Source organism: Acanthaster planci, linkage group LG06 (genome assembly GCF_054643075.1).
Source record: "Acanthaster planci isolate LZ-2023a linkage group LG06, COTS_SCS, whole genome shotgun sequence".
Taxonomy (NCBI): Eukaryota; Metazoa; Echinodermata; class Asteroidea; order Valvatida; family Acanthasteridae; genus Acanthaster; species Acanthaster planci.
Window position 1 is genome coordinate 2,633,810 of NC_141782.1, and position 26,209 is coordinate 2,660,018.

Genomic DNA, 26,209 nt, shown 5'->3' on the forward strand with positions numbered 1-26,209 from the left:
ATTGACACTCGTCTACACCAACAAGAATATAGGGGAGTTTCGACCCTCCAATCAAGTTATATACATTAGGTCATACGCAGAATCAAATTTCACACTTTAACGTAGGTCGATCGAGTCGGCATGTTCAAATGCCCCACTTGTTTCCTCTTCGAGACTGCCGCCTAAGAAGTGTGACCGAGGCCAGGGATTGAAACAACGACTGAATAGGCGAGATCGGCGCTTTCGCTGCACGACCGCAAAATTAACTGGGCGGTGGGTTTTGTATAGCACGTTCAGCGCAATTCATGTCTTTTCTGCCAGTCTTCGAATCCGGGCGCCGGGTCTGTATTGACAGGCGCCGCCTATATTTGTCGTGAGGTGGTGGAGGGGAGCCTGTGTAAAATCATTGTGACAACACTGGCTAAGGATTTTACATGCCTGTATGCCCGAGCTGTTTTCCCGTCTGCATGTACACACAATCCCGACATCACAAATTACAATGTGTACGTTATCACGTGTACGCTCACTGGCTCCATCATAAGTCAAGTGGAAGAATAAATCTCTCCCTCGTTCGCTCTTTGTGCAATCCGAGGGTACAGGCAGGCAAATACGTACGACTTTTACCTCGTATAAGTAGCATTTGTAAGTCTTACAAAAATTGTAGGCCACCCTGCGTGATGCGAAAGCTCCTTACGCTAATTACTGGAGATATGACGTTCTTCACTGACCATACCAAATGATGTAATATGGCTCGTTAACCTCGACAGTTCATATTTGTTTACAAGAATGTGAACTGCCGGAAACTGCTTGGGATTCCTTGCCCTATTTGCTTTCGGGAAGCTTATTGCAATGCTCACTGATCAGAGAAACAGGGAAACAAAGCTCAACGGCCAACAGTGAAGGTTTCTAGTTGTGGCAAAAATGGCGGTATGTTTCTGATTACAGCTTTTGTTCCCATCGAACTTGAGTATCGTTTATGGTCAACTTTGACCCGGCAATGCGTGACGATGGAAGGCTTATTTTGAATCTACACACTCGAGTTGATGAAGGGGAGGTAACTATCCTGGGGTGTATCCGTCCGTGAAGGAGATCTGCCTCGAATGATATGTAACTTTTTTAAACTACATTATCTATTGTTTTTTCTTCAATCAAGGCGTATCTCACAAATGGGTGTAGTCCTAAACTTAGCATTTGCATTTACCGTCAAAACGGTATTTGTAACGGACATGTTTCCCCAGGCCCCTATGTTAATAACACCCTTCCTTGTGCCGATAGAGGAAGAACTCTTTAAAAGGCTTTTTGAAAGGCTAACACACTCGAGTAATTGCTACACTGTCTCTAGATATGCTAAAATGCAAATGACAGCACTAACATTATTTTTATCCCTTGCAGGGACGTGTTTTCACACTGGTCAACAGAACCCCCCCCCCCTTGCCTAATACTGGATCCTCCGCGTAAAGACCAAAGAACAGTCATCAACTTTTATCATGGTCTTTTTCACGAGTGCAAATAGTCATGAAACTTTCGGGTATTAAATAGAACAGTTTAGGGTATAGAATTAGGATCTCAGCCTTCAAAAGCTGTACAATAAAACAGCTTAGACGTTATTTTACGAACATTTTATTTCGAAATACTATTATGCTAGATATTAAAAGATTTGTGGCAACGACTGGGATGTGTTGGGGGATGTTGTGTTATTTCCCAGGCGCTATGGAAACTCGAAAGATGTCAGAGATGGACGTTAGACGGCGCTTTTCAGGCCCGCAACTAGGATTGTTCGGGGGGGGGTACAAATCCTCAACAAAGCGGATCAAGCATAGATCTTTCGCTTTTTTATTTTGAAAAACAGCAGGATTCATAAGGTCCTACCAATGGTTTTAGAGGGGGGTACAAGTAAACCCCCGAAGAGGGGGTTGACCGAGGCGAAAACTGCCGAAGCAGACTGACCAGCTGAAATTTCTCATTCGCGGATATTCCTTTAACCTTTTGTAATATGGCAATGAAACTGTGCCAGTGCATAGAGATATAAATGTCATTCCGATGACACTAAGATGGGCCGCGATTTTAACCATTTTCAGACTTTGTAAGCTCAGATATAGATACCCAACTTTCATTGAAAAACGGGAAACTGTGTAACGCTCGTACTCAGCGGGAAGTGCAAAAATAGGATGCAATTCTGACTCAAACTGTAACCTTTCATTAATTTTGGAAATATGGAAATGAACCTTGTGTGCCCAGACACGTATGCCCTTTTGAATGGCCCGGATATGGGCCTATTTGGACAATTTGCAGACTTCTTAAAGACACTGTATATGATTTGCAACATCTGAAAAACGGGACTGTTGAATTCTCTTTAAATATCTTACTGCAATAAAAGTGTCACTAAGACAATCTGTGAAATCTTTCCGCCCGAAGTGCGGTCATGTTCGAGAAAATAGAGGTTTTATACTTCTTTAGAGAATACAATTCGTTCAAATAAGGGTTGCAACAAAGACGTTGTGATACGTGTAGCTGTAGGACGGGTCTCAATTAACGGTTAACGATAAAAGCTCAATTGCGCTCTTGGGTAAGCCCTAACATTTTTTTAAGTGATAAAACAGATATACAACCGCAATGAAAAGCCTAAATAAAATTTGGATTGGTCTGAAATTAACAGGTTCTTTTAGAAAAAGGAGTTTATCCCACAGAAAGATGTCATTATGTCGTTATCACCCCTCAGTAAGATGATGGTATGGTCCAAACCGATTAGCAAAGTGAAAAAATGGCTGCTCCCTTCGAGATCCGTGGTAAAGCTGGTTTTATCGAACAAAATCTGCCATTTCGGCAGATTTTAATTCCTTTTTTAAATCAGAATAACTTTTATGGCCCAAATGCAAGGGTATTTACAGCATTTGTTGTTTAAAATATATGATATGCACTGACGGTGTGTGGATGGTTTTTTACAGGTTTACATGTGGCGAACCATGACAGTGTGGTCGATCGGGCATGTGTACACATGTACAAGTACGTGGTGTAACGCACGTGGTGACTGCAGTCACCTTCCTGCACAATGAAGTGTTGTTTATTCTGAAAAAAAAATCAGCGTTGCAACTGAACGAAGGGACACAAACTCTTTAAGAGAACGTATAAATCTGTTAACCACTATCATTATTCTAGGCTGCGCAAAAAAATTAATCGTAATTAATAGGCAGATCGACCTCGCCCGTGCATTATCCAGGTACTCAGTGATGTCCCGTGGCCCATAGATTGTTTCAAGACTAATTACTGTACAAGAGTGTTAAAACCGAAAAGGTTTATTTTATTTTCCCAAAACAGTGAACTCATAAAATGAAAGAAGTCCGTGAATGATACACAAAATATACAACAACCCCCCCCCGAATCTCAAGTTTTGAAAAATTACACAATTGTGTATACCGTACACTACCTTAAATAGCTCAGATATTGAGTCCCAACTCTGATAACACGGACTGTGTAACCTCCGTACAAAGGGGAATATGCAAATAATTATAGGAAGCAGCACTCACCAGGTTTGAACTCTTCATTCTTGGACATCTCTCCATCATGTAGAATATGAAACTGGGACTTGAACCAGTAGATAGAGGAATGATGAGCCCGTTCATATTCATCATGTTTTCCAGATCTGGACAAATTTCAGACCTGTTATGCTCAAAGGGTAACATCTTTGTGTGAGAAACATAAGAAGCAGTAAGACAGGAACTCTTGCCTTCTCTTGCGATATTTCCCAAACTAAAGCAAATATGGACATGACACTTACCTGAATGGATAGAGACATACACGCTCTTTAGGATGCCCCTGCGATTTCCAGATTTGGACAATTTTCAGACGCGTTATGCTGCAAAATGCGAACCCATCTTTGCGTGGGAAGTGGCCCAGTGTAACCTGTGGACAAAGGAAAATTGCACAAAAAAATTATGAAGATGTAGGACGTCACCTCTTCTGTCTGGCGTATTTTCATAATAACAAACACAAATATCACGCTTAAATCACTGGACAGAGGAACCTGTGAACTTTCACATGCCACCAGGATTGCCAGATTTGGACAATGTTCAGATTTTATTATGCTCGAATTTACGCAGTCATCTTTGCGCTTGCAAGAGGTAACTTAGCCAGCAGGAGGACAGGAACAATTGCCTTCTTGTAAGGATATTTTTCGAAATACAGTAAATATGGATTGGAAACTTATAACAGTGGATAAAGGAAAAAGTGCCCTTTTAGATGGCACCACGACTGTAAGATTTTTACAATTTCCAGACCATTTATGCTTGAATATACGCAGTCATCTTTGCGCTTGAAGATGCCCAATATAACCTATGTAAAAGGGCAGAATTGCACAAAAATGGAAAGCAAGACATTTTGCCTTTTTTAGGGATATTTCCCTAATTACAGCAAATATCATTATGAAACTTACATTATTATAGACAGAAGAACAGGTGCTCTTTCAGATATTCAGATTTGGTCAAGTTCGGACAATTTATGCTCGATTATACGTAGCCAGCTTTGCGCTGGAAGAGGCTCAGCACGATTTGGACAAAGGTTGATTTGCACAATAATAGGAAGCAGTGGGACAGGAACTCTTGCTTTCTTGTTCGGATGTGAAGAGAATGGCTTCCACTAAAAAAAAATGCTTTCAATATGGGCGATTCACAATAGTGCACCTCCAAGAGTTTGCAACGCGTTGGCCAATCACAATGCGTGAACTATGTCAACCTTGTCCGAAGGTGCATCGGGTCCACAGATTTAGAGCACTGTAATCGGTCACCGCGTTGCAAACTCCTGTAGGCGCATTATTGTGAATCGCCTGTATTTAAGGCAGACAAAAAATATAAGCAGTTTAATTGTCATACAAAACGTTATTTAGTTGATGTATTAACCGCTGTGTAATTCACTTAAACTGATGTGTGAATACTTAATGTTCTTTTTTTTCTTTGTGTTCTTTATATAATTTTATGTCACTCCTTCAGGTTTGTTTTTAATTAATTTTTTGAGGGGTCTACATTTAATATTTTGCCTTTAAATTGGACTTGTTTTAAACAGTTCAATTTTAACCTGTTGAGATGTAAACATGCAAAATTAGGTCTTTAAGCAGTGTGTTAAAGCCAAACTACAGCAAATATGGATGAAAAACGCACATCAATGGAGAGAGGAGCATAAGCCCTTTGAGATGCCACCAAGATTGTCAGATTTGGACAATTTTTAGGCCTTTACTGCTGGAATATACCCAGCCGCCTTTGCGAGGGAAGAGACCAGCCAATGTGTGATGGACAAACTTAGGTTAAAAACAAAACTAAGAAGCAGTAGGATAACACTCTTGCCTTCTTTTTGCGTATGTTTCACTAACTACAGAAAATATGGACATTAAACTTACAAAATGAATAGAGGAACAAGAGCCCTTTGAGAGGCCACCATGATTGTCAGATTTGGACAACTTTCAGACCCTTTTGCTCGAATATACAAAGTAATCTTTGCATGGGAAGAGGCAGGTATTAAAAAAACTGTGGACAAAGTCAGAGTTTCACAAAATAAGAAGCTGTAGGACAAGAGCTCTTGCCTACGTTTGTGGATATTTCCCTCACTACAGCATTGGATAGAGGAACATGTGCCCTTTTTAGAGCATAAAGAGTCGTATTTGGACAATTTTCATACCTTTTGCGCAACGAATATGCGCAAAAGGTATGGAAATTAATTTGAATTAAGCACACACAAAATTTAGTAGAGTCCCTTAACGTGGCGAACTTCGACATTTCACTTAAACTTTCCCCTCACAGCGTTTGCCAAATATTTTCATTAAAAACTCATCTAGTTAAATACTAGTACCATTTCCCTCATGATACATGGTGATGAACATTTGTGAACATTTCGTAGGAAATCCAAAAATGTCGGCGTCTGAAAATTGGACTTGAATTCAGCTGAGTGTGCCCTATAGTGGCGCACTTGAGAAAATCCCGCAGAAACATTTTTAAAATTCATTCAGTTTGCGCGTCGAAAAAAATCGGTAAATCGGATGAAAATAAATTTTTGACTTTTTAGCATTTACACAAAATTGAGATTTACGAATCAGAATCATGGGAGATTGATGAAATATTACTGATTGTAAAGTTCGACGATAACTATTTCTAAGGTAAGACACGAGAGGCAAAAAAAATGAAAGTGCGCCACTTTTAAGGTACATCAACGATACCATTCTATGAGTCTGGGGCAGTAGCCAAGAACTAGTTTGCGATGGGCGCAGATAACCAAAAAATATGAGCCATTTTCAATTTTTGCCGTGTAGCACACTGTCGCACACGGTTCGGTCACGGTGTATTATGTCTCCTCTTGGTTTAGTACCGCGAATTTCGCTTATTTCTCCCGAAACTTTAGATTTGCAGGATGAATGCTCAAGAAATGTCTAAATATATTTGAATGCGTATTTGTTATTTTAAAAAATCTATTAGTGTGTCTTGAAGGCATGTTACAGCCACCCAAGCACAGCATTTTACGTGGAAATTTTCGGACTTTCAGATCGGGAATACGCCATTTTTTTGTTTTTATTCTAGGCTTAGTGACGTCATGAACTGATATGAATAATTCAATATAAGGCTCAAACGAAGCTGTTGATTAGCTCCCCGAAAAGTTGGGAGGAAACAATGAAAACTTAAGCACTGCTAAACAATATGTGCGAGAGTACAGCCATGTGATTCAGGCGTGGTCTTGGGCAAACAGGCCTGAAGAAGTCAGGAGCCGAACGAAGTTTTATACGCTTATCTGAAATGGGTTCCATTGAATAGTTTTCTGATTTGCATTAGTAGCAAGTCATAATGTGCAGGTCCAAGTCAAGTCCCAAGTCATTTTTTGCAAGTCCAATTCAAGAGTAGCATTTGCCCTTTTCAATCACAGTTATCAGGATAGGGCAATTGCCAGACTGTTAATGCTCATATAAAGACCCAACTTTGATCGAAACGATCACATAAAGGACACACAATGGGAGTTAGAAAGAGGAGGACCTGATACCTTCGCGCGATCTTATTTTTACAGCCTGTTGAAATATGACAATGAAACACGTGCCCCTTCGGTTGACACCAAGATGGGCTGATTTTGACAGATTCAGAAACAGTAAAACCAACTGTGAGCGGAAAACAAACCATAATAGCTGCAAGCACATTGGGAGGGAACAAAAAAAATACCAAAACCTGAACTGTAATCTCTATATTTGACAAAATTTATTCAACCTTTTTAATCCAGGTTGGATGATTTGGATCACATTCAGAACCCCCCCGCGCTTTATGTTGGTCATTGCTTCACTGGAATCTGAAAAAGTCCTTTTAGATATCTAGATGATTGTGTTAGGTAACAATAGTCTAGCGTGTGTATGGTGATTGGACATTTTAGGATTGTACCTCTCTGCCTCATTTCTTGCTGGATATACACAGAAAACCGGAATTTTCTTCCCCTGTATTGATTGAAGATTTCCTGACGAAAGTCTCAAAATTAAGATTGCATCAAGCAGTTATATTACTCTGCATAGAACTGGATTTTGCTGTTCCGAACTGATTTTTGTGCGGGTGTTAAAAGTCAAATCTTTCCATAATGAGTTTAACGCAGCATATGTCTTATTCAAGGCGTCCCAAGTTTCAAGCGAAATGATGCGCTAACAACACTGTGATGGACTGTAAATGTTTGAATCCAAATCTCTAGAGGAGGAGGTTTTACTTTGATGCCGAGACGAAGCTAACGAAACACATCCAAAGCAAAATTTAATTGATAAACTTAAAAAACTAGTACACTGAAATAAATCAAAATCATTAGTTGGTTTTCAACTTTGTAACTTAAGCTTCTCATAGAAACGCCAAATGTTACTGACAAACGTACCAAAGCATCCGTGACAAGCAAGCAAAAGCTGGAGAAATACGTAGCCAAGCAAAGTTATAAAAAAGGAGCAAAGTTAAGTAGCAAGCCGGCAGAATGGCATTGGTTAATGAGCACAGGTAGAGGGCAAATAGTGGGCCGAGTATAATCACCTTAAATAAGGCGTCCAGCAGCAGGAACATGCCCTGCCTGGCACTTCCCCCAACGAAAACAGCCCAGACATCTGGCCAAATACATTTAACACCTCAGATCAGCCCAGCCCAGACAGGTAGGTCGGCGCAGAACCCCGGGGGGTTAGCCTCATCTGGGGCCAAGATAACAGTCCAGGGTCCAGTCTCCACAGCGGTGTCAGCCTCGACCAAGGACCGGCGATGGGGAGAAGATATAGAGAGACGTAGAGCAGAAGTCGACCAGGAGATGCTGGCCCAACGGTGCATAGTACCAAAAGACGAGCAGACCCTTTGTGGGGTTTTGCAACGAGCAGGCTTCTTTATAATAAAATAACACAAATACCTAGGCGGTGAGGCACCGACACGCAAGGAATTTAGAATAACTGAAATCGTAACGCTAGCCTTTCATTCGGGGATATCACCTGTTGAAATATGGGAATGAAACTTGAACCAGTTGGTATATGGAAACATTTGCCCTTTCGCATGACTCAACATCAGGATCCATTGTCAGACATGAAAGTTCGAAAAACTTCCAGGGAACGTGCGCCAAAGGCAAACTGTACAAAATACTCGATCGATACTAGTTTAATCTCAGCTGGAGTTACGTCGAAATTCTGCGATCACTGCTACTGACCCACAACATGTTGATAAATAAGCGGACCTTGAAACGAAGACTACGTTCTCTCGGTCTATTTCCGGGAAATTTGGAGCTCCAGCGAACAGGGATCCTGCATAGTTATCCGTGGATGCCTCTGAAGTACTTTCAAAACGGCCTCAATAAACACACAAAGAAATGGTATCTCCCGGATTTTTTAATGAACAAGGCGTAGAACTAAGAAAAAGAAAGAGGTTGCAAAGGCGACTTCATTGTGTATAGGGGCCCACATTTCATGAGGAATACTTCTTAGTAGGGCAAATTAAAACCCCACGCAATTTGCATCAGTGAATGCGTAATTGGTTAAGACTTTTGCTGTTGCTTGAAGCGTACTGGTACGCGACAAATGGTGATCCGGCAGTCAATGCCGGATATGCAAACAGTTCCACGAGAAAATGGTTGCTTACGAGTTGGGGCCGATCATGGAGCCAAAAACGCTCATAATTCGTGATATGTAACAACTTATGCAATCACAACGTTTCAAACGTTTCCTTATCTTGAATTCACAGGAGGAATTGAACGCTGCTCAAGAATAGAATAACCACAATAACACTCCTTCGAAAAAGGAACTTGGGCCATTTTGCCGCCAAGTTGTGATGGACACAATAATATTACATGTATTACCGCATATTTTGCGCCGTGGCGAACCTTCTGGTTTTTAGCTCCTGTCTGCAGAAGTGTATACATCTTTGAAGGACAACAACCATGTGATATGATGAAGATGTTTTCGATTTGTGAACCATCAAAAAGAAAGAGAATTAGGATACGAATGTCCAGGGATTGGGCCAAAAGCCGTCAGCTTTACACAGCCCTCATCAGAAAAGAGCAAGTGCACTTGTAGATTTCTGCGTTTACAAAGGCACTGCACCGTTTCTGCTCAAAGGCCTTACTGAAAATCTCGTCTGAGCAATTCATCAGTGAACTTACGACGTGATGACTTGCAGATGTATGCTCAAGCGCTTTCGTGTAGACGTCAAGTGTGGGATAGCAGATTTTAAATTCCACATAAGAGCAGACATACTAATCAGTGCACTGAGAAAATCAAATATGTCAGATCCATTATTACTGATTGTTGACAGCCTATAGCTTTTTTTATTGTCAAATACTACGGCCCTGTTTTTCACTGCATTCAGTCAGATGTAATGAACTGTTTACTATGAACACAAAACAATATATATCAGAGTTCTTGTGAAGTGCACCAATATCGAGAGCAACCACAACAATGTCATGTAGCAAGTTATATATATTATATTTACATAAGTTATATAAATATAAATGTAAGTCATATTTACATATTTATATAAGTCATATCAAGTTATATTGACATGTATGACTCTATAATGTGGGGACCTGAGCGCTACAAGTGCAACTGATACTACTAGGCTCCCCTGAATAGGAGACATGATTGCCAAAAACAAAAGAACGTTTAACAGTGTTGCGAAATTGATTCCGATTAGGACCCTTGAGACAGTCTTTCAGTCCAATGTGTAAAAGAAAATCGCTCAGCCAAGGGTACTCCAGGCTGTTCCTCTTGACTCCGCGATGACAAGGGGATGTTAAGATTGGCATTTTGTGGTTTCAGTGCAAATGGAGAGGGTACCCAGGGCCAATACCCGCTGAACAAAGCATGAGGGATATCCTTCCTTATTGTATTGTTTATTCCGATACGATTACTGTTCATCTGTATGAATGAGATGAACTGGTGTGATGGACCCGGCCATGGATGGGATGCAGCTGTCCAGGTGCCGTGCCCTGAACCTGTGGCAAGCTATCCTGAACCGGTGGCATACTCGTAACAGCAACCGGTGACGGCAAGTACACCGGCAGCTGGCTCACTCCGTCGGCTCCCGACGTGGTCGTCATGTACGACGCCGGCAGCGGGTTGGGATCGGGGAAGCCAACCGGCGGCAGAGGCGGAATGGCGGCCGCGAGCCCGGGGCCGCAGGGCGGCTGACTCAGTGGTTGCGACAGTGGGGGGCGAAGCTGCAGTTGAGGATAGGCCGGCTGGACGGGATACGGGCGGGGGGATGTCAGTCCCCCCGGGCCTGGACCCTCGGCCGGCTCAGGTTGCTCACTTTCCGGCACCACCAACAAGTTTCGTCGCTTCTCCAGCTGCATGCGCCTCCTGATGATGAAAAAACCCAAGGAGATGGCAACGCAGACGACTGTAACGATACCGAAGACTTTACCCCCACCAAGCTTCCAATCATGCACTGCAGAAAGCAATGTACAAGCAACAAAGGCAAAGTTTGACTTCACAAAATTTGGACCTGAGGTTTTGAATCGGACAGAACAGAAGACTCCCTGGGGAGCTTAACACATTCAGGATTCAAACGCAGAGAACATTTTGTTTTCCCGATGGACAAATTCTGATAACCTTGTTCAGCTTGGGTTCTTGTGCTTTTGAAAATCAATAGCGAATGAAGCTTCTGAAAGGACCATCTTCCCTTGACTTAATGTTTGTTCCTAAATGCTGACAAATCTCCAAAATTGTTACCAGTGGATAAAGCAATTAAGTTGAAAAGAAAATTCAACTCCTCCTGATAATTTTCCATCAAAAGGCAGTCCATCAGTTACCTTTGTTATGGTAGCATTTAATCACAACATCCTCGTCATGTACGCAATCGTGGGTATGAAGCCCATTATGCCGACATCCCATGATGGTAACCTCGTCACCTTCACACCTTCAGTCAAAAAAAAACAAGAGCTGAAATTTTTGTGATGAGGAGGAAGGGGTATCATAAGACCGCAGCGAAACGACACTTAATTTTGAACCGATATCGATTGGATAGAACCCGATAAGGGTTCAAGGTTTAACGACCATTTGTGTGGGGTCGGAGTGACTTGCTGTGTGTCGACCTGGCCATGCAGAGTTCACTTGTGAAAGGATAAAACATCGCGCCTGTGGCAGCTGTAAGGCAAGGGCGGATCCATCAGAACCACTTTTCGGGGGACCATCATTGCTGGATGGTAATAATTTGGAATGTTTTCATGCAACTTTCCCACTTTGCTCCTCCCCATCCGCCCTTGCTGTGGGTAGCCATACACACGACTATTCACCACAGTCTCAAACTTACCCATTAAACAAACACTCTTTACCTGACTTGGTCCAAAAGTATCGGTCCACTTGCGACCGGTAGCCCGTCGATGTAGTGATGCGAGTTCTCCGCGCCCATGAAACCTATTTGTCGGCACACAACGCCGGCGTCAATATCGTCCCAACCGTCGTCGCAGACCGTGGACCACTCACCGTTAAAAAGGACCTCAACTCTCCCCTCTGCTGAATTGGAACCTCCCTCTAAACGGACAGCTGCATGGGATGCCAAACGAAAAATTCCGACAGGTTTTAAAAACAAACTAAACCAAACCGCTTTTTAAAGTAGACAGAAAACCTTCAGCTGACACTGGAAATGTTCATAACTTTATGTAATGCTTGAAATATAAATCTTAATTTTCTGAATTTCTATCGTTGGTGGCGCTTAACTGTAGAGGGCAGTTCATGTTTCTCAACAACTTGTGACACGTACGAATCGAACGTTTTATGCGAACCCAATCCACAAAAATGATCACTTTTTGTAATATGGGAATGGCCTGCCTTTTCAATTAATCATTTGTTTAAAACCAACTCATGAGAGTGGAATCTACTAACGCTTTATAGCCGCAGGCACATATTTATTAACATGAAATAAATACTGGTCAGAAAGTCAAAACAGTTTGAGATAACCAGTTTCGAACTATTGAACACTTTCAAAACTTGTCTCAACTTCAGAAAGTGAAAACAAGTTTATAAATTACAAATTTCCGATAATTTCATGCACCGCTCTAATTAGTTTGTTGTGGTATCTTTCTCTCTTGAGTAGTCGTACATTGGCGCGTGCGTGGCGTGTTATGTTTGAGATTGCACACAGCAAGCTGATACTATGTCAATTGTTAAAAACCGGCCACGTGACGGCCTTTCGACCGACAGAAATAGCTGAACTGTTTTAGGTATTTCAAAAAATCAACACATAGAGCCGCGCTGATGGGGCAGACCTCGCACGCGCTTCTGAGTTAAGATCGTGCAAGGCACAATGAGAGCCAACTTAACGCGGCTAGATCGTACCCATGGAACGAGGTTGCCACATACGCACTTCATTTTAGGTATATGCTGTTGTACTACCGAACTGGCTGAGTACATTGAAATGATGTCCAAAACTCTTGTTGTTTGTTTTTAATTTGGTAATAGGCCTACAACGTAGGACCCCTTCTGGTTGCAGGCCATTAAATAGGTGCAAAATTGCCTGCGCAGACCAAATTACGATGTGTAGGCTGTCAAATTCTCTGTTATTAGAGCCTTTCGCGGCACGTGGACTGGGTAGTTTGTTAAAAAGGTAAATGAAATGCAGGGGCAGGACTGTCAGCTTATATTTCTGAAAGTATCGGACCAAACGGGGCCCTCCAAATTGCGCTATTTTGTCATGGAGTGTAGGCATCAATTTCCAAAATGGCGATGGGCCTCCTGACTGTTTTTAGGGGTGATTTTCTCTGGAGAAAAATATCTTCAAAAGTCATCAGTTAAGCCACTGGAAATTCAAAGGAAAATAAAATATGAGGAAGTGGGCTTTAATTTGATATGTGTCTTGAACATCTGTGAAACTTGTATTTTTCCTGATTTTTTATAGTGGGGATATTTATCACTGTTGTCTATGGCAACTGACTTACTGGTCTGCACCCTTTTATTAACATTATATGGCAGGCCTACCTGCGTTGCGCATGCCACGTTCCTCTCCGATAAAGGGACCAGTGCACGACACTCCTACATCATGCCCGCCGTGTGCGCAGAAGCCCAAACCTAAATTCCCGACAGAGCAGTCTTGCAGCGTGGCCTCCTCCCCCGAGCAGGTAACGTTGTTCCGCCAGTAATACCCGCCGTAATTTACGCCGAAAGTGCCGTCTGGGACCTCTCGAATGGCCGTACCAAAGCCCAAATGCCGGCACGCAACGACCGCGTCCCTCAACGTCCAGTCGGTGTCGCAGATCCCACCTGCCACGCCGTTGATGTCCAACTCCAGTCGGCCCTCGTAGTGCGACAGGCCATCGGCTAGGTGCAAAGTGTAGCTGTCAGGAGCTGGCATCGTCGCTGGAATAGTAGGGATATAAAGCAACAAGAAAGAATGGAAGACAGACAGACAGATCATGATTTGCTTTTTAAAACGTCAAAACAACGATAACAAAGGCGTCGTTCCCTGGAAATGGGAAGGATATAAGCCCTCCCGATTGAAGCATTCGCTTCCGTCTTTTGCAAAGGTTGTTCTTGTTGCTCTCTTGATAATTAGCTTCGTCATTTTCATCCCCCCCCCCGTTTAAGACACAGATCTTCAATTGTTCATTGCCAGAGATTTGTTTGCCGGCTTAAACACAGATTTTTAGGTCAGTTAAGGTATAAGTACATAAATTAGGTTATGAAAAAAGGAGTCGTCGATTACAGAGTACTTTTTATCGCACTCTTCTCGATGCCTTTTTCACCCATATTTCTACCCATTCTACTTTCTATTTTCTACCCATTCCAGTTTTGCTTAATTTATGGTTTATTTGCACTGCTGCAATTCAGCACTCGTTATCCATTTAGTTGTCTAGATTTTGCTTCCTTTAGCATCCCGATTTTGTTCTTAAATGCTCTATTCCATAATTTTCTGCAACTCTGCACCCCTCTTGGATACGCTACTGCAAGTCTACGCCCTGCGCTTCGAGTTGTCGTTATATTCAAGCTTATGTTTTGATTTATAGCTTCCACGGGGCAACCCTAACCTGGGGATGGTCTCGTGTGCTGTGTCAAATGAACGACATTGTGGGGACTACAATCCTGGACAAATCTCGTTGGAACATGCTTCCCCCTCGCCCACTGTCAGTGTTGTTTCTCATTGGGTAAGTTGGGCTTAATGACTACAAGATTGAATGGGGGAGAGGGGGATCTTTTCACTGCACTTCCCACAAGGTGTTCCAACTATTTTGTTAGGGATTGTCTGAGCTTCTGTCTGATAAATTCATAAATATGCACGCATGCGCACATTTGGCCTTGGCTGCAAAGGCCATAGAAAATGTACCGGATTGCGATTTTGATCATTTTCTCTCCGGTTTTCCGGCTGTTCAGTTTTTTCTTCTGAAAATCCCATTAAATCGTTTTGTATTAGTTTCTAATCTAAGCGGGATTTTTATTGCTCTATAAAAATACTTCACAATCGTAATTTTTCCATTGCGCACGAGATTAAGATTAGATTAAAATTTTTCAGTGAAAAGGTCTACAGTAGAATAAATAGGAGGTAAAATTCACAAGTTTTATCTTAAGTTAACGTAAATTTAGCAGTGGAACGTGCATGAAGGGCGCTTTAACAAGGCGCATGTAAATTGCATTAATTATGCAAGACATAAATAATCGGGGCGATAATAATTAACATCAAAGTCTTTATTCTTATTATTTCAATATATACCAATGTTACTGAAGTCTTCAACGCTGCAAGCCAAGAACACATCTTCATGGTGGCCACAATTATGTGATCCCATAGCCAGGTGTCCGCAGTCAACTAGCCTGGCCTCCCACCCCTGGCACATCACATCGTCCAGCAGGATGCTCCCAGCGCCCTGGGGGATGTAGACTCCTGTCAATGGCGACGGGGACCCCAGGCTGAGCTGACGGCAGGCCACTGCAGCGGCATGGTGGTCCCAGTAATCGTCACAGACCGTGCCCCACTCGCCGTTGTGGTAAATCTCCAGGCGGCCCTCGTTTGGCCGGCTCCCGTCAGCTAGGCGGAGGGACGTTTCCATGTGAGGACTCTCTATGGGTCAAAGTAGTCCACAAACATTTCAGTGGCTGGTCCTGGACCAAACGATTCCAACCAAACGATTGGTACAACTTTTAGGTCGGGTAGGCGCAGCGGTCTGATGACCAGAGCGGGAGGAATTGTTAAGAAAATTTCGAAACTGGCCAAAATACCTCGAACGCGTTTCTTTGATTTTCGGGCACTGTCGTCAATATCCGCGCCTTCTCTTTTCAGATCAAAATAATCAAAATTAAACAAAAAAAGTTCCTCAATTATCTCTAGTATTCTCTGAATATCCATCTTCACTTTTGTACTACTCTGATTGGTATGCGATGCACCTACAAATTAATGAAAGGGACATCTTGAACACAAGGTCATACTGTGTTTTACTTTTAACCTTGGCTATCTGCCGTCGAGATTATTGATATGGGAACCAGCCTAAAACACTTCACAGACTAGTATCCCGGTGTGTATTTTGGAAACTGAATTGCCTGACCACGCTCACAACAAAAATCTGGTTGCGCACTTCAGACTGTCTTTAACGCAATAATTACGTCAACGCAATAAAATCCCTCGCTTGGAAAGACTTTTTTAAATTACACACCAGTCTAATCTCATTCAAATCTGCTGAGAAAGTAGACTCACTGTCGTATTTCCCCCTTTAGCTGTTTTTTTCTAGTTTTTCTTCTGAACGAAACTGACACAAGTTACATATTCTACACTTATGTGACAGTTCCCCAACAAAAGTGGGAAACCCACCGCAAGCCACCGACACATCCTCGTCGTGTCCGCAGTAACGGCTGCCCCAGCCGCCGCGCTGGACGCACTGGCCCAGGTGGGTCTCGCTACCTTGGCACCCGATGTAGTAGGCGTGGACCGGGCCCGTCGCACCCTCAATGGCCGGGAGCAGGTAGTTGGCCACCGTGGTGAAGCCCAGCTGTTGGCACGCGACCTGGGCGTCCGCCAGGTCCCAGTTGTCGTCGCAGACCGTGCCCCAGGCGCCGTCGAGGTAGACCTCGAGGCGTCCTGATCTGACACTCCCGCTGACTAGTCGGATCGGCATCGGGTCGACTAATTAACGGTGAACATACTATGATGTCAAACTTTCATTAAAGTTCATGCACTAGTGTTCTTTTAACACAGTTGGTTGAAACTGGGAGAAAAACATACTTCTCAGCCACGTTAAGTACAGGTCCCATTCTTTATATCCCACCGCATGTAAACCTACTACAAACAGGTTCATCCCTATTTTTTAATTGTTGATAAGAATTCCAGATGGCTGGAAGGTCACCGCACGGGCGTCTGTATGTGAAAATATGTCTAGCTAGGAAAAAGGAATGGGAAGTTGGTAGGAAAGTGTCGTGTAGCGCTAGTCTTGCTCCAGTCAAACCCTTTACCCGTCTCGTTAAGTATAGCGGAATGCAAACCATTGAAATTTAACCGTGAACTGCCTGCAGTTATCTTACCGTAAGTGTTATCGTATCCACATTGGATGGCAACATCGTCACTGTGCGTGCAGCTGTGAATACCCCATCCAGCATGAGAACATTCGGCCAGTCTCCCCTCATGTCCAACACACTGGACCACATCCAAGAGGATGGGGGCCGAGGCACCATCCAGGTGGTACAGGCTCGTAGTGACAGCGGTGAATCCCAGCTGTCTGCAGGCTACCATGGCGTCAGGGTAGTCCCAGGAATTGTCGCAGACCGTTCCCCACTGGTTGGTTGACTCGTGGTAGACCTCAAGTCGGCCCTCGTAGGACGAACTTTCCCCAACCAGTCGTAAATCACTCCCAGCTGAAGAGAAGAAACAGCAGCATCAATAACAAAGTAAGTACAACGACAATAAACAATTTCATATGGCCTTGAGCAGAAGCAACCCCTCCTCAGTTGCTAAACGTTTCAATCTGCGAAGTGCAGTTCCCACCATAGATGTCTCCGTTGTTAGGAATATTGCGCCCTCTCTTGGTCCGGCTCGGGTTCATACATGCGGCGCGAAATAACTTAAAAAGAAGTACCCTCGCTCTGAACGCGCACAAATCTGCAGTGCGCCATGTGCGCCAGGCTAAATAATTCTGGCAGTTGCAATGAGGGTTCTGTTATCTATCTTTCGCTCTCCCTACTGCCCTACAGAGGAATGGACAGGTTTCTTCAGGATGCGTAACGTAATTTCTTCGAACCTTCATAGGAGGGAAGTCGTTGGAACAGTAAATGCACAGGCCCGCACTGCCATGTGCTCGTAACAACATTCAACAGCACTCTTGTGCAACTTGCAAAACGCATTGATAAGACAGCGAGCAAACCAACTCTCTAAATAGCTGTGAAATACTTCCACAATTCTGTGCCAGGCGTAGTAGGCCCATCACCAGCGGGGATCTCTCCTCTTTTTGTATATTCTATTTATTCTCCTATTTTGTTTATTTATTTGCTTGGTTCTTTTAATTTACTTCACTTTATAAGCGAATCCCTCCACACCTCCGATCTAAGCCTGACGTCTCACGCACAGAGTACTGAAATCACAGATCATTACAGACCATTCTCTGAAACTGCAAGACTAGAGCCACATCATTTTCCCATCACATATTTAAATTTTTATTCCGTGCCTGTGAAGAACGGACTTGAAGCGTTAAAACTTCACGTAATAGATTGTATTGGCGGCGTCCCCAATTTCAGTCGTATTCCCGAACGTACAGTATAAATTTGAAACCCTTACTGGAACGGTACCAGGTGATTTAGGAGGTCGGAAATAAATCGCAGAAGAGAGTCTGGTTCTTTCATTTTAACTTTTTCAAATGAATACACTACGTTCGGGAATACGACTGAAATTGGGTCCCTGGCGAATACGGTCTATTGTCTTACTTTTAACTCCAGTTCATACGGTTAGTGGCCATATTTTACTCTCTGTAAAGGCAACATAGTGACATCCTTACTCTCAAAATAGGTGAGTCCTTAATCAATCCACTCCAAAAGAAAGAAGACCACAGTGGGAGTGAAACCCACTCTAAACGAGTGTAAATCCCCCAAGAAGAGGATGATAAAGGGAAAATCTTTCTCTCAAGTTGTCTTCTAAATGGCTCCTTGGCAGAGTGGAAATTATTCTCACTCTTTTGGAACAGTTTTTCACTCTTTGGGGGTCTGTGGTTTTTTACTCTTTTTTAGAATTTTTTTCGAAACTTTTGGAGTGGAGTTGTAAGGGACTCATCAGTCGTATATATACAGGAGGGCAACTTGCCTATAACTAACTTAAATACTTCATTGGTGAGTAGGAAATAAAGTAATCGGTACATTTATTTATCAAATAAATAGGCTTTGATTTTTTTTCTCCCCCATTATCATGTTGGATGAACCCGATGCCACATTCGTTATTGAATTTGCCTCCCGACATCAAAAGCTGGATACGCTTCTGGGACTCACTCTATTTTAGAGTGGGTTTTAACATGAGTTTTCACACATAGAGAGTGCCGTTTCTTTAGTGCGCTGTAGGCTCGTAGTAGGCCTATGCGTTATCTTGCGCACTTTGTTAATACCATAATAAAGATATGAGAAATGATTCCATTGTTTTAAACATAGCCTATGTAGACGAAGTGTTCTAACCGCTGAGGCTCGCACAGGCTCCCTGACCTTACCGCCTATGGAAACTATTGCTTTACGGCAGCAGCCACTTTTAGTAATCCATAATAAGCCAGTGTCTATGCTTGCCGCAAGCCAAGAAGGTATGATCAAACTTGTCACTTACGTGCGGCCCAAGTTGTAAATACCTGGAGTATAAACACTGCTGCGACGACTTGCAACACAGCTCCTGTCTGGTCCATCAAAAAAAAATAATGATGGGCAAAGTATTGACTAACTTTTCTCAGTCACGGTCTTACTGCAGGATTGACAGAATCGGTACATGCTGAGCTAGCTGCATGCACGTTTAATGAGTCATTGCGCGTTGAGCACTTTTGTTATCCATCTAGAACGTTGGGCGTCGCGCTCTGTCAAGATGCGCGAGGGCTAACTTGATCAAGGAAAACACGTGAACCTAGGGACTTACCTACTGATTATTGGGGAGGCGTCAGTATCGTGAAGCAAAAACGAAATCTTGGTTTTCTTATTAACTGGAGACTGATTTAGGAGACTTCAAGTTGTTAAGTGTGTAAACTTTAGTTTCATTGTGGTAATCATCAAATTATAACGACCACTATAAAAGGTTACGATCTTTCAATTCAACTCAATTCAACAACATTTATTTCCACGATGCCATGTATGGTGACAAAAATAAATGTAGAAAATTATGACAACAAAATAAATTCAAAGAGTAAAGGTGCAAAGAAATTAAGCAAATAAAGAAGCTGCATGGCAATAATAGAGGCATTATCAGAAAGACTAGGTAGTGTATAGACATGCATTGAACAAAACAGGATAAAACGGGACAATCGGATGGGACAAAACTACGGACAATACAGTCATGAGACAGACTTCAATCTTAACTGGGATGGGAAAAACTATATTAAGTGAGGCAAGATAGATGGCTCATGACAAAAATGGCATGATTGAATATAGAAGGAGCTATTCTAGATAACTGGTGACAAGGTACTTTTTGAAGGAGCTTTTAAACCAAGCCAGAGATGACCACGATTTAATGCTATTATCGATATTACTCCAAAGATCTACGGGTGTTAACAGAGTAAGGTGTGCGTGTATATGGAAGAAAGAGGTTGGGGCGTAACTTAGTATCGTGATCATGGATGTGAGTTATCGAGGTGAAAATAAGAGGAGACTGCATCAGGCAAGAGATTGTGCATTACTTGTACATGAAAACAGCAGTTTGAAGTATCCTTGAGTGTGAGAGTGCTAAGTGAAGCAAATAGCGGTGGTGTATGGTCAAGTGGTCCTGAAAGGGTACAAATCCGAATAGCTCTTTTTTTTATTGGTGGTGAGCGGGTGAAGTTTAGCAAATCACTATATCCCTGTGTGTCTCTCTCCACCCAGGGGTAAATAGGTACCTGTGAGGGATGTTATGGTTAGCCATTTTCGCCGACATGGCAGCAACGTAGTACAATAGTACACTCCTTAGGAACTGGGCTGGTTTCAGGAATGTCCAGATGTTGTGAGCCCAACGTGCAGGGACAGTAATGACCAAGGGGTGGGTATGTTTTGCCCATTATAAAAAGGGCCATTTACGAAACTTAAAATAGTAGAGTGACCACCATTTCCCAAAGAATAGAAATGACATCTATATTTTTTGCCTGCCTTGCAGGTAGGTTGCTTCCTGCAATCGCCTTTGGAAAAGGAAGACATTAAAAAGGAATACATTCGGACTGCAATGATTTGCCAACTTACATAGAGATCACTTGTCATAAAGGTCGAGTTCGGGCGTCCGTTCTTGACACAGGTTTCGCGTTCTCGCGCTCAAACAGCGGGAACACGACCCCAGAACACTGTTCTCGGAATTGGAACAGGATCACACACCACCTCCTCGTCAGGATTTTACACAAACACACGGAAAAACTCGTGAAATTTGATTTTTGAAAAGCTGCAAAAAGTGCCGATATATGAGTGGCTTTAAAAGCCGAAGACAATGGAAAGTTTTGCAAGATTAACATTAATAATTTTTCCACGAGAAAAGAAGTTGCCCAGTTATCCAACATTAACCCTTGAAGAATGCACAAGGACGCTGCCATGTTGCATGTTACAAATCACTACTAGCGCTAATAACCGGTTGTACATTCCCGGCGTTCGAGCAACAGACCTACGAAGAACAAATCGAGCTGTTCGTGGACAAACGAGAACAATCCGTCCAAGCCATAACAACGGTTATTGTTTCTGTTCAGCAACAGAGGGCGGGCTATCGAATGGCCACATTATCATTAATTTTATACATGATGTAGATGTTCTCGTTTACATGTACACGTACTGCCAGCTACGGAAAACGTCAAATTCTGTTACGCAGAAATGTCAGTTTTGTGCAAGAACGAATACCTGCGTGGTTCCTGAGTTTTTATTGACGAAGTGAAACTAATTAGTGACGAGGGAAAAGCAACAGCAATGGGCCGGCGCCAGCAGCGACCATGGCGACATAGAAGAATATGCGCCATGACAGGCTGCTCGCACAATGCACTAACTTGTCCAAGTCATTCCTTTTTCGGTTTTCCCCCCAAATCAGAGGTCAGACGCTTACGGCTGTGGATAACCTTGTCTGGAAGGGCAGGTCGTCGTAGGTAATGCAGTAGGTTTATTTTCTTTGAGGGAAGTGAATGTTTTTCCGTGAACCTTGGGCACGTTCATGTACTAGGCCTTTTGATTGAAGCGGATATTGAGCTGACACAGTGACGGTCAAGATGGTCAATAAACCATTGGTCCATTATTACTATGAATCTTACATGTATAACACGGTTTAACTTAAGTAAGAGGCATGACAGCCCCTTTCGAACATGGTTGCTCTTTTTCAAATCATAGTAGGCCTGCCCTCTTTAAGCCAAGTTTAAGGAGCTTTCCTTCCTACAATGCCCTTTTACCATTTTGCAAAATTACTCATGCGGTTTTAGCAATAAAGCTTATTTCAAGGGCTTGTTTCTACAGTAGTGGTGCCATTTCAAAGGTTATTCGTGAAATTTTTGTGCAAGTTATAACAACCTTAATGTCTATCGTCTGTCACATGAAAATCTGATGCTGTCATGCACGTGTCTAATATACATGTGTAAACATGTAATGGAAGGAATACCATGTTCTAACATCATTTCACACCCTATGTTAAAAACCCTACAAGACTGATCTGAAAATTTGTAAGCTTTTTCTAAGTGAATACCTTGATATTTTCACTGTGACTTTTTAGGGCATATTCTTGCTTCAAATGGCTAATAGGTTACTGCAGGGAAAAATTAGTGACCCCCGTATATGTACATGGATATGGAGTTCTTTCGTATTAACTTTTTTTTGGCTCAAAATATTTTTTTTTACATTCGTAAAACACAGGCATGATGGCTCTCCGTGGACACCAGCATCGTCAACCAGAATATGTGCCTGCCACTTTGAAGGGGGGCGGAAATGTAACGATCCCACACTGAAGACAGGGGCTGACTACTCTGAGATCATTGCCAAGTACAAAAAAGAAGGCACCCCCCTGGTATCTGTGGACCACAACTACGTCAGCGGCTGTCGCCTTTTAAGGCCACCGGCGAGGAAAACATACACGCACCGTCAAATCCAGACTGACATCCCTGAGGAGAGTCCTTGTAAGTGTGGCCGGACCCACACCGAAGTCCTGGCAGTGTACTGCTGCAAGGACGGCACCGATGTTGGAACTCAGATGTCCATCCGTAGAGAACCTTGCGCAAGCCCCGAGAGTAAGCACCAGAATGCTAGACATGATGCTCCCTCTGAAATGCCCCAGTCTGAGGGAATTAGTGGAAAGGACGAGACAGATGGAGCCCACAGTGACAGCATCTATGAGATGACAGGCATCCAGCCAAATGTTTTCTTCCTCCTGCTCTCACTGCTGCCAAGCAGATCCAAAGGGTTAAGCTTGGACACTTGTCTGCGTATATTTCTCATGAAGTTGCGCTTCGGCCTGTCATTTTCAATTTTAGGGGAAATTCTCTCGGTGTCCAGGTCCACTGCCTCCAGGAATTTTCAATTTGTGCTGGATAACCTAGCCAGATCCACGCAAGACTGGATTATTTGGCCCCCATCCGAAACTGTCCGCTCATCGCTACCCCCTTGCTTTTCTGAGCACCCGAATGCCAGGTGCATCATTGACTGTCTGGAGTTCAAAACGGAGAGACCACCAACTGTGAAAGGCAAGGCTTTAATGCATTCAGACTCCAAGGGCATGTACGCTTGCAAAGCATTGGTCGGTTACTCTCCACATGGGTTAATCTCATTTTTGTCAAAGACGTTTGCCGGCGGAACGCCCGACAGTCAGATCACGGTGGAGTCCAGTTTTCTGGACCTGCTGGAGCCAGGCGATATCGTAGTAGTGCACAGCGGCTTCCCTGCCATTGAGACACTGGTAGCCGGGAGGCAGGCGACCGTTGTCAGACCTCCTTACGCTGTTCCAAACCAGCAACCAAAAGAGGAAGACTTAGAGTCCATCAACAGCTCATCTTTGCTGTGGGACCACGTCGAACGAGTTGTGGGCCGACTCCGCATGTACGACATTCTCAATGTAACCTTCCCCAACGAACTGCTGCAGTTTGTGAGTGTAATCGTACACATGTGCGCTGTGTTGGCCAACCTGGAAGAGTCCTGTGATGCAGTACGTTGAGTTGGGGCTTTTTCCTGTTATAAACAGTGCAAGTGTGATGAGCCGATTTGCATTCTGATCGCACATGTTCCAAATAAAGTGTGTTGCAGGTCATTCAAGAGCATGAGCGCATGCAACAGAAGTCAGACCAGTACGCCGACACATACATGCATGCTCTGAACATGTTTGAGCTGGCATACATGTAACTTCAGACACATGAACTTTATTTCACTGTACAATGTGCAGTGCTGTGCATATATCCATTCATCATGTTCATGTATGTGGATATGTGAGTGCGACTGGGTATTAGCCTTCGTACTGATGATGTAGCACTTGGTTTCGATATGCACCTTTCCATAAGGCAGTGGGGCCCATGGTCCATTGAGCACCATATGTAGGAAAGTACCGAACACATAAACCGAGTGTGGCTTTATCATTATAGAGATTTTCAGCTATGGTTTTTTCATTGGCATTCAAAGAGGCCATTTAAAGGTTACCTGTACCATAGAGCAAGAACATAGTCATTGTTCTTTGCATGTACAGGCAGGCCCTTTTCACGTGCCCTTTTGCAGACTTCCTTATTGCATTTGGACTACCTGATTAAGTGTTCCCAGATGTAAAGTCCGTCACTGCTACAATGCAAAATTCGTAGCCTAAAAATGAAGAACAGAGCAAGTCAGAGTCAATTGATATGAAGCTTGAATGTGCTGCGCATTGCAACAACCAGCAGAAAATCCATTCCCACTTTGGGAGTTTGAACAAAGACGATCAGATTCCATCCTGTAGTTTTGAATCTCCAGGATCCCGTCCATTAAAAAAGAAAAAAAACATCCCTTCTAGGCTGTCCTGTTCTAGTCATCCCAACAATTTGGTTGTGTTCTTGCATTGGGTCCGTAAACTTGGCCCAAAATGATGCTAAGCGTTGCACAGACTCTTTTGTCATGGTGTTTGTTGACAAAACCAAATGCTGTAGCATGAGCAAGCTTCTTTGCTGTGCTTTCATACATGTACCTGTTTTATTTACTGCTTGGAATTTTAGATGTTTTTTTCTTGCTGTTGTTGACCCATGTTATTAAAATGATATTTTGTCCAGTACCATCTATATTCTTGTACTGAGGCATTTATCATAATTGGTTTCAGTTTTCCACAGTCCACCAAGATTCTGTATGTTTGTCTGTGGAGTTTGCACATTACTCCAAAACCCTACTTGGACCATCGAAATTATGCAACATGTTGGTGTGATTTTCCCTTGGAAATATGTTTTGTACAGTTTGTCACTAGTCTTGAATGTCAAGACAACTAATATCTCTTCTGAAAAGGGCATTTTTGGGCTTTTTTGACAATTGAGGGTGTTGTGTACTTAAATGTCATCAGATGACAATGCTCATAACGTGACCCCAAATAATTTTACCCTTTGAACATATGCGGGAAAACTTTACTCACTGGCCTGCGGTCACAAACTGAACAGTAATCCCCCAAAAAACAAGATTTATGTATCCAAAATTCTGACAATTTACATAATTTCTTGCTTTGGCAAGTTATTATCTTTCAAGTTATTTTCCGGCTCTGGCAAGTTGAATGTGTCTTGCTGTGGCAAACTAATGATATTGCTATGGCAAATTATTACCCTGCTTCAGCATGTCATTATCTTGATTCTGCAATTAAAAATCGAAAAAAACCTGCACCCCCCTGCAGATATCACGTTGTAAGAGTGGAACTAATGGGGCTTCGTAGGTGATCCATTGTGCCTGCTGTACTTTACGTTGGCAAGAATGATTATGCCTGCAAGCTTTCGTGTTAGCTTTGTATTCCAAACAGTAAGACGGCCTCCTGTGGCTTCAGTGGCCTATCTGGCCCAGTTTCTTACTTTTAATACGACGTCTGTGGTAAGTCATCTGCACTTTACATGTACTAATCGATATCACGGACGTATATAAAAAAAACCTGGACTTGCAACGCCTTTGTATGAAAAAGAAGCCAACCAGCGGCCATTTTACCGAGCCGAATACAAAGGCGTGGGTTGGCTCCCTACTATTGACGTCAGGAAGAACAAAGGCGGGCATTACCAGGAAAGCTTTGTATTCGGCTCGGTAAAATGGCTGCGAGTGGATTCAATGACTCTATAAGCTGATTAAGGGCATTGCGAGTCCAGATTTTATTATACACGTCCGTGATCGATATGCGTAAGTCAGAAAGGAAGTCGGTCGAAGTCAGAGACGAATCCAAGTAAGTATAGCGCCATCTGTAGTCTAAATTAATCGATTTCAACCAGAAGCAGTGCGAACAACTGCTTGGAAGCAAGACTAATCCAGTTGCCTCCTCTGATCTGTCGGGTGACAGAATCTGGAGGATATCTTCTGAAATTGGCCTAAATTTTCAAACCCATTTCGTTGACTTTCAGGTATCGTGATCAGTTAAGGCCAATATTTCGCAGACAGTGGCATCCTTTCTTTGGAGATCCACAATATTCATTGCATTAGATTCAAAACTTTACTTTTCTTCGTACATTGTATTTA

At 42.9% G+C, this 26,209-nt stretch overlaps 2 protein-coding genes across 4 annotated transcripts; one reads left to right on the forward strand and one right to left on the reverse strand.

Moving 5' to 3' along the window:
* Nucleotides 1-9,729: 9,729 nt before the first annotated feature.
* On the reverse strand, nt 9,730-19,403 carry LOC110984765 (scavenger receptor cysteine-rich domain-containing protein DMBT1-like). Of its 3 annotated transcripts, none has more exons than XM_022245247.2 (8): nt 19,203-19,403; nt 16,934-17,263; nt 16,227-16,538; nt 15,138-15,482; nt 13,412-13,789; nt 11,770-11,980; nt 11,248-11,354; nt 9,730-10,883 (listed from the first exon to the last, which is right to left on the reverse strand). In XM_022245247.2, exons 1-8 carry the CDS (start codon nt 19,276-19,278, stop codon nt 10,348-10,350), a joined length of 2,295 nt encoding a protein of 764 aa, XP_022100939.2. In that variant the 5' UTR covers nt 19,279-19,403; the 3' UTR covers nt 9,730-10,347. The 3 variants fall into 3 exon arrangements, with proteins under 3 accessions (XP_022100939.2, XP_086994606.1, XP_086994607.1); XM_087138481.1 differs by having other exon boundaries at nt 10,585-10,795; nt 19,203-19,402; XM_087138480.1 differs by lacking the exon at nt 16,227-16,538.
* A 1,898-nt stretch (nt 19,404-21,301) lies between these two features.
* LOC110984781 (uncharacterized) lies at nt 21,302-24,795 on the forward strand. Its single transcript, XM_022245267.2, has 2 exons — nt 21,302-21,669; nt 22,424-24,795. Exons 1-2 carry the CDS (start codon nt 21,497-21,499, stop codon nt 23,712-23,714), a joined length of 1,464 nt encoding a protein of 487 aa, XP_022100959.1. The 5' UTR covers nt 21,302-21,496; the 3' UTR covers nt 23,715-24,795.
* Nucleotides 24,796-26,209: the final 1,414 nt, after the last annotated feature.